Source organism: Anneissia japonica, unplaced genomic scaffold, assembly GCF_011630105.1.
Source record: "Anneissia japonica isolate Jap-2015-1 unplaced genomic scaffold, ASM1163010v1 scaffold281_len866295_cov195, whole genome shotgun sequence".
Classification (NCBI taxonomy): Eukaryota; Metazoa; Echinodermata; class Crinoidea; order Comatulida; family Comatulidae; genus Anneissia; species Anneissia japonica.
Window position 1 is genome coordinate 650,774 of NW_022728190.1, and position 7,465 is coordinate 658,238.

A 7,465-nucleotide genomic window follows, 5' to 3' on the forward strand; every position below is an offset into this window, starting at 1 on the left:
TATATATATATATATAGTTTTTTTAATGAATTGTTTCCATTTTGATCATAATTTAAGGGCACATATATTGTTTGCATTAATAATTAAATTAAAGGGGTCGAGTAAATGAAATTTAAATAGTGGGACACGGGTAATACCGCGTCGTGTCCGACATGATAAGTAGTACAAAAAATGTATCCACCCTTTAAAATTTGGCGCACCAGCTTTTAAATTTTGGGGACATTTTCTGAAAATCCGCTACTCCTTAAAAAAATCCTGGCGAGAGGGCTGTATACCATAGTTACAGTGGGATAAGGATGTTTAATGTTTGCTCGTGTATGTGCTGTTGTTTATACCATTACTTATAATAGATAATTATGAAAAAAAAAAAAAACTTATATGAATACAGTAATAACATTTGATAAAAAATACTGTACTGTATAACATTACCTCTTATTATCTGACAAACTATAAAATCAAATAATATACTTACTCATTTAAATAAACATCCAATATAAATTGCCTATCAGTCCCTGGAATAACAAATGTTGATGATTTGAGATGACCATCCTAGAAAAACAAAATATTTAAATAAATTTATATTTTCATGCAAGCTTGATATATAAAAATAATAATTTATTTGTAGAGTAGTTTAAATGCATGCTTATTGGCTACATACTGAGAATGGGTAATGTCAACAGTGGGAAATACTAATTCAATTGCTTTGCTTGTTATTATAACACAGAGGAGCATAGTTCAGTTGCTTAAAACTGATGGTAACCTCTATTTGTGCAACGAATCATGAAGAACTTTGAACTCCTGGTCCTATACCATTAAGTCTTGAAAGACAGCTCGGTAAATACAGAAGAGCACTATCTTTCTCGGATGAAACATTTAAGCTGTTGATTTTGTTAAACATGCAAATGGCGAGAACATATTATTAAACCACAGAGCACACTACTGATATTTAAAAGCAGTGATTGTGTCTCGGGTACTGACAGATGTGCACTGCACTGTGCCGCTGTTGCGACTTGCGTGTGTTGGGAAGTGCTTCCCCAAGTATTTTTCCCCAGGCAATTTTCTCTGTGACATTTTCCCTGGTCTATTACTCCCTACAAAAAAATTCCCCGTCTGGAATATTTTTCCTCACGCCTTTTAAATAAAACAAGATACATTTTCATCCCTAATATCATAATATTAATAAGGTGATGTCCACGCACAACAGCGGCTACTACTACTACTTTGACAAAACTGTTTATGTTTAGATCAAGCAATAAAGAATCAAATGACCTGGAAAGTTCAGTTGTGTCATATCTCATCACTTTTAATGGTCTGGAAGCCTAAAGGAAAGACCATCTTCACTTCAACAATATAGCAGGCACTTGGGAAATCTTGTCTAGAAAATGCTTGCTAGTACAAAATAACAATTAGTAGCCAACAGCTGTTATCTGGCTGAACTGGACTTAATTTTTGTGCAAAAATTTATAGATATTCGATTTTCCTAAGATTTAATGACGACACCAAATGCAGCCTCATTAGTGGCGTATCTAAAAGTCTTGAAATGGGGGTGGGGGCGGGAAGAAGGAGAAGTGGGGGAGCAGAAGGTGAAGTGGGGTCTCGCTGATCATTTGGGAGGGGGGCACTAACTGGCATAATAAGGTGATTTTTAACTACTTGACCATGATATTTTGGGGCGACTGGGGGAGCAATTTTTTGTAGAATTGGTTGGCGCATCGGTTGTGGCTTGGGTGCCCAACCTCAAGGTCGGGGGTTTCGAAACTCTTGCTGTGCAAATCGCTTGTGTCCTTGGGCAAGGCACTTTATCAACGGTTGGGATTCTCCACCCAGGAGTACTATACAAGTGGGTACCTGGTAGGTTCGAACACAACTGCACTGATTACTAGCTGCAATATTATGGAATTCTCCCCAGGGAGCTGAGTATGTGTTCCACATACGTGTTTGGTCCAATGACCGGGGTAGTAATGTGAAGCGCTTAGAGGCTTTATGCATGAAGCGCTAAATAAGACCGACATATTAATATTATTATTAGATACGCCACAGGCCACTGGGCCTCATTTGATGGTATCACAGTTAATACAGCTGATAATGGGCCTTTCTGCTAAGTAGCACCCCTTGGATTCTTGTTGCTAAGGTCCCACAAAACGACAGTATATAACATACATTCCAGGAAGGTCCACTGGGGCGGCCTGCTTGCAATCATAATTTATACTGCACATTATCGGCATTGCTGAAAGGGCTACCTGCTTAAAATGGAACAAAACCAACCAATAAATTACTACTATATGGTAGATTAGTTTGTAAATTCAAAAAACATGTTCAAACCTATCACATTGACCATATTATATTGTATAGTGTATAACTTTTTCCAAAATATTCTTTTAAATACTGATTCTATTTTCTTAAAGATTTTTTCATATATACAATATTGAAGAAGATCTTTATAGTGCAAAGTTTTAATAGGTTGCATAAAATCGATATATTGGGAAAACTGGCAAATTTGTTTAATACATTCTACATATTTGCAGATACTGTAGTGGTTTAGTAGAGCCTATAGACTTACTGTATCTGGCTAAATCAGAAGAAAATTGGTTTGTAAAATTTTAAGAAATATTTAGAGAGATAAGGAGGAACATGGGATTCTTGGAGAAGATGTCAACCTTGTTGGGAAGATGAGAGGAGAAATGGAAAGTTCAGAGAGAAAGGTGATTGAAAAGCTTTAGAAAAAAGAAAAATGATTATACCGTAGTTCCCTCGGATAACTTTTTTAAGTAGAGGAGATTATCTTGAGGAGGAAACATGACAGTAATATACCATAATGGTCCACAAATATTCTGAGCGATTCCAATTCCTTCAAACGTCAAAATGCATTAGAATTGAATCAAAGAAGATATAGGCCGTATTACAATAGTACAGTAGATATACACACCAAAATATGAGTGACTGTTTTAATCATACTATGGCTTATTCTTGGAGTAGATTTTGAGAAGCAAGCTTTATAATATTTTCTCTAGGTCCTGGTATAAAATGTTTACCAACTTCCGGGTATAATAAACAAAATCTCAAAATTTTGCTGATTAAACTTTAAAGTGCTTTTTAAGTCTTAAAAATACTATTGGTGGATTTCAAAAAGAAATTTAACCTAGTCATGCATCCTATGAAGATTCTTGTTAAGAGAAGCTATAAACTGGTAGGAAGTGGGGTTGGTCCATTAGTTCGTGCTTTCAACCTTTATGGATCCGGACCGATGGATCTGAGAGCCATTTGTATCCTGAAATCATACGTTTTTTTTTCTTGGACCAATCAGCAACAAGCTTGGTTGGTTCGAACCAATCAAACGAATACGTACTTAACCTGAAGACAACCGTGTTCGGACCGGATCCAGGCTTGATGTGTACATACAGTAGCTTAAGGCTAAAACTTTTTGTAAAATCCAACATGCTGTGATACTCGTGTGCTTGAATATGCAAAATCTATAATAAAATTACTGTACATTTAAGAACAGAATAAAATAGTGCACACGAAGCAATTATTGTTTAAAAGTCATGCAAGCTAGTGTAACAGAGTGACTTATTTATAATGCCTCAAAATTATATGCTGCAGTGCTAATTAAAATTAAAACAGTTTTCTAAGATAATCAAAGTTAAACAATACACCTTTTCCACCAATCCGTAGACATCTTGCAGTGATGAGAAAGAACCCAAGTCAGTGGTGCGTAACCAACAAAAATAAGATAAGCTTTGAGGCTAAATTCTTGACCCCTTATTATTTAAAAATTCATAAGTCCTTAATGGAGAATTGTATCACATTAATTTTTTTTCTGGAAAAAAGTTCTTAAAAGACTAATCTACACTACTATATGATTGGAAAAAACTTGAAAAATTGTTTTGACCTCTGATATAAAGATAAAGTTATGCACCACTGACTTGGGTTGTTTGCTATCACTTCAAGTCCACCGATTCGTGGAAAAGGCATATTGAAAATAGAATGTAATTCTTGACAATTTTCTTTCAAGCCGAGCATTTTTTTACAGAAAGGTAAAGTTTCTGTTTCTTACACTGTAGCGGTTCAGACCCAGCCAGCGTCAGGTTGTAATTAGAGTTAGATTGCTCAAAGAACAATTTAATCTTTATTTAATCTTTTTATTACACTATCCTCATCTTTAAAGAAAAAATATAAAAAATCCTTCAAGATGAAGAGAAACAAATGGTATGTTTCAGAATTCTTCCGGTGATGAAATAATTTATAGGCATGTGAGTTGTGGTTTTCACTTTTAAAACTTCCAACAATAACTCCTTCATAAACCTCTACAAGACGAGTGGAACCATTGATGAGGTCATTCACTTGGAAAGATATTGGTTGATTGGATTCCTGATATTTACTGGTGCAAATTAAGTAGGCCAACAAGTCCTACCAATGAGTGGTTTTGGTGACAAATAAGTAGGTACAGTAATACTCATGAGAGTAATAAAATCATTCATACATTTGACCATGCTTTCACCTATCTCTCATTTCCACTCCATATTAAGGCCCCATAAAAAAAATTATTAGTTTATTACCTCCTCCCTCGTCACTTTTGGGGAAATTCTTTTTTTTTTCCTTTTTTTTTTTTTCAATCAACATATATTTATTATTTGAAACGGTCGCTTTTCCATCTTTTTTCAATTGAAAAACTCAGGATTTCTTGCAAATATGTTTAACTGGTAAAACAAAAACATATTTTTTAAATATAAATTTGATTCTATTCTTATGACTTTATATGTGTCCCTAACCATTGATTTTCTTGTGAACATAAGTAAAATTGGGGTGGGGTTAGCAAAAAAAAAACCCCTGTCTCTCTCATCAGTTTTATTCTTTGATAGGCTAATAATTTTTTGATAAACTAATAATTTTATGGGGCCTAAAACAGAGGGTTTCATATGACTCAACATTTTTGGGGTGAAAAATCAATTGAATTTGCTCAATTTTAAAAGGCAAAAACATGTGTTGGCCAACACCGATTGACTTTATACTGTTTAAAATCTACTGTAGGGTAAAATATTGTTTTCGAATATATTTTATGTCTGTAACGGGCACAGAAAATTTGATAACGTGTCTAAAAAAAAGCCACTTTTAGTAAATAACTCTGATACTTTAACCATTCTTAGCCTCGTTCAGGGGTGGTGCCAGTGGGGGGTGGAGGGGTGGCCAGGGTGAGATAAAAGCACTTCGTCGGGAGAAGAAATAATCATATATATTTTTTACATATTAGAATAGGCCTACTCTCAAAATTGATTAAATAAGCCTTTGAAACCCATAAACTGTCATAGTTTCCAGGGCTACGCCCCTACATCACTTCCGAGGGATTTCAAGCGACAACCCAACCACGCAAACTTATGCACTTGTCAGGGAGTCGGCCCTGTCGTGGACATCAGACCCCCTCTCGAAAAAATCCTGGCACCACCCCTGACCTTGTTGAGTCCTAAGGACGACATTTCACCAACCAACATGGGTTAGGTGAAGATTAACAATGAACCTGGAAATAGGTCTTAAATTCTAGCTTCTAGGTTATGGTACAAAATAAAAATACACACTATACTACTACTGACTGATCCTGATTTCTAAACGTCACCGTACTAGGGCAACTCAACAAATTTCCTTTTTAGGCCTAATCTGGTGCTGTTGAAAAATACAATTACCATTGGTAAACCAATTGAATACATAGCGTGGGATTACTCTAAGTAATCCAAAGCAGAACTTGTTTTTGTGGTATTGGGTCGAAAGAACAGGATATGTTACAGTACTGTATTCACAGAAGTTCAAAAAATGTGAAGTATTGAAGGTTAAAAGTGATTCTTCAATTGGTAATACACATTACAGACAAACAGAATGATTTATTATTTGCATATAAAAACACTAGACTTTTCACTTTTAGAAGCAGGTCGGTCATGAAAAGCCATTCATAGTTTTTGGTTGACAAACATCTCTAGATAAAAGGAGATATCATTATTTTTATTATGTCAGTGTATTAATTTAATTTTTTTTAAGGTACAGTTACTTTTTGTATTGTAGCACACTGACTGTAACTTTGGTGGTTGGTAATGAGCTACAGTAACAAACTTGCAAGCAATAAAATTCTTTGAATTATTTACTTGCAATACTTAATTAAGCTATTATCTCTTATTGATGATTAGAACAAGAAAATATTTTTCCCACCAATTAAAAAACATACCACGTAAATAATACCGGTCCTCATTTGTCCTATTTCAAATTGACATTTGAAATTAGAAACTTCTCTCTGATTGGAATTCAACGTTTCAGTTGGAACTATTTTAACAACTTAAATATGTTTAAATGAAATTTCCTGACTTTCTCATGGACTTCAATATGTTTACACTAAATACAGCAAACTGATGAAGGAGTTATAGAATAAAGAACTTCCTTAAAAAGATAAACCTTCAATTGTAGTCTTAATACTGTAAGGTAAAAGTTATATATTTTATAGGAAGCTTTTGATTTGTGCGACGACGTATTGCTAGAACAGATTCACTCAACTATGACTGTCCTACTGTACGTACTATGCACAACATAGATTTGGGCCAAACTGCGTTTACAATCTATGTGACAAAAACACAACGTTGTCGCATGCACAGATGATTTCTTACAAAGTAACTTGCTAAAGGGTCTCTTCATGCCTGAGCTACCCGGTAAGTACTTTCATTCATCCACAACAGACAGGGGCTTCTTGTTCTACTGTACTGTACTAGTACAGATATTTATCTACCTTGGTTAAATTAATTACCTTTTTAAAAAATGGGAAAAAAAAAAATGTGTAGGCTGTGGAGCTTTGTGGGTTTGAGTTCAGGTCCTGAACTTTGCATTGAAATTTTTTGCTGCGAAGCAGCCAATTCATATTCTTGACAGCAATTTGACCTCTGAAAGGTCATTGTTTGTCAAAAAACAGGCGCCTAAGACGACTGAAAAGCGGAGCTTCCTTCTTTCGTTCTGCCGGGTAAAATCAATTACTTTAGGCGAGGTTTATAGACTAACCTACTCGTACCAACGTCCGCATGTCGCGCTAGCCAGGCCTAGACTAGCTAGGATGGTAGGCCTAGCCTTGAAGGGACGAAGGTCCCAATGAAAAACAACGTCGCTCCTTGATAGCTAACATTGTCTATTTAACATCACAATAATTCATTATTAGATCTATAATAGTTTTTTGAATTGTATTCCACAAATCTCAGCCGATACCTCGCATAACTCGTTAAGGTCTCGTATCTATTGTCGTGACGTCATGGCTCGCTGGCTCACACCAATTTAACCTCCTTGCTCACACACTTGTGATGTTTCGCACTTGTGATCAAATAACACGCTGGCTTGCACTTTGGCAAAACTCTTTGGCAGTCAACTCGCCCCTAGAAAACCCGCCCTTGGAAACTTGCCCCATAAAAAAATGTATACTTCCTAGACCATGCAGTCTTCAAAAGGC

General features: G+C 35.5%; 1 protein-coding gene across 7 annotated transcripts in view; it reads right to left on the reverse strand.

Moving 5' to 3' along the window:
- Positions 1–7,465, reverse strand: part of LOC117113987 (disintegrin and metalloproteinase domain-containing protein 12-like) — a 60,031-nt gene that overhangs the window by 43,631 nt on the left and 8,935 nt on the right. For all 7 annotated transcript variants that reach the window (XM_033257486.1, XM_033257487.1, XM_033257490.1 and 4 more), the window contains exon 3: positions 473–549. In XM_033257486.1, the coding sequence (XP_033113377.1) occupies positions 473–549 (77 nt within the window). The remainder of the gene's footprint in view (positions 1–472; positions 550–7,465) is intronic.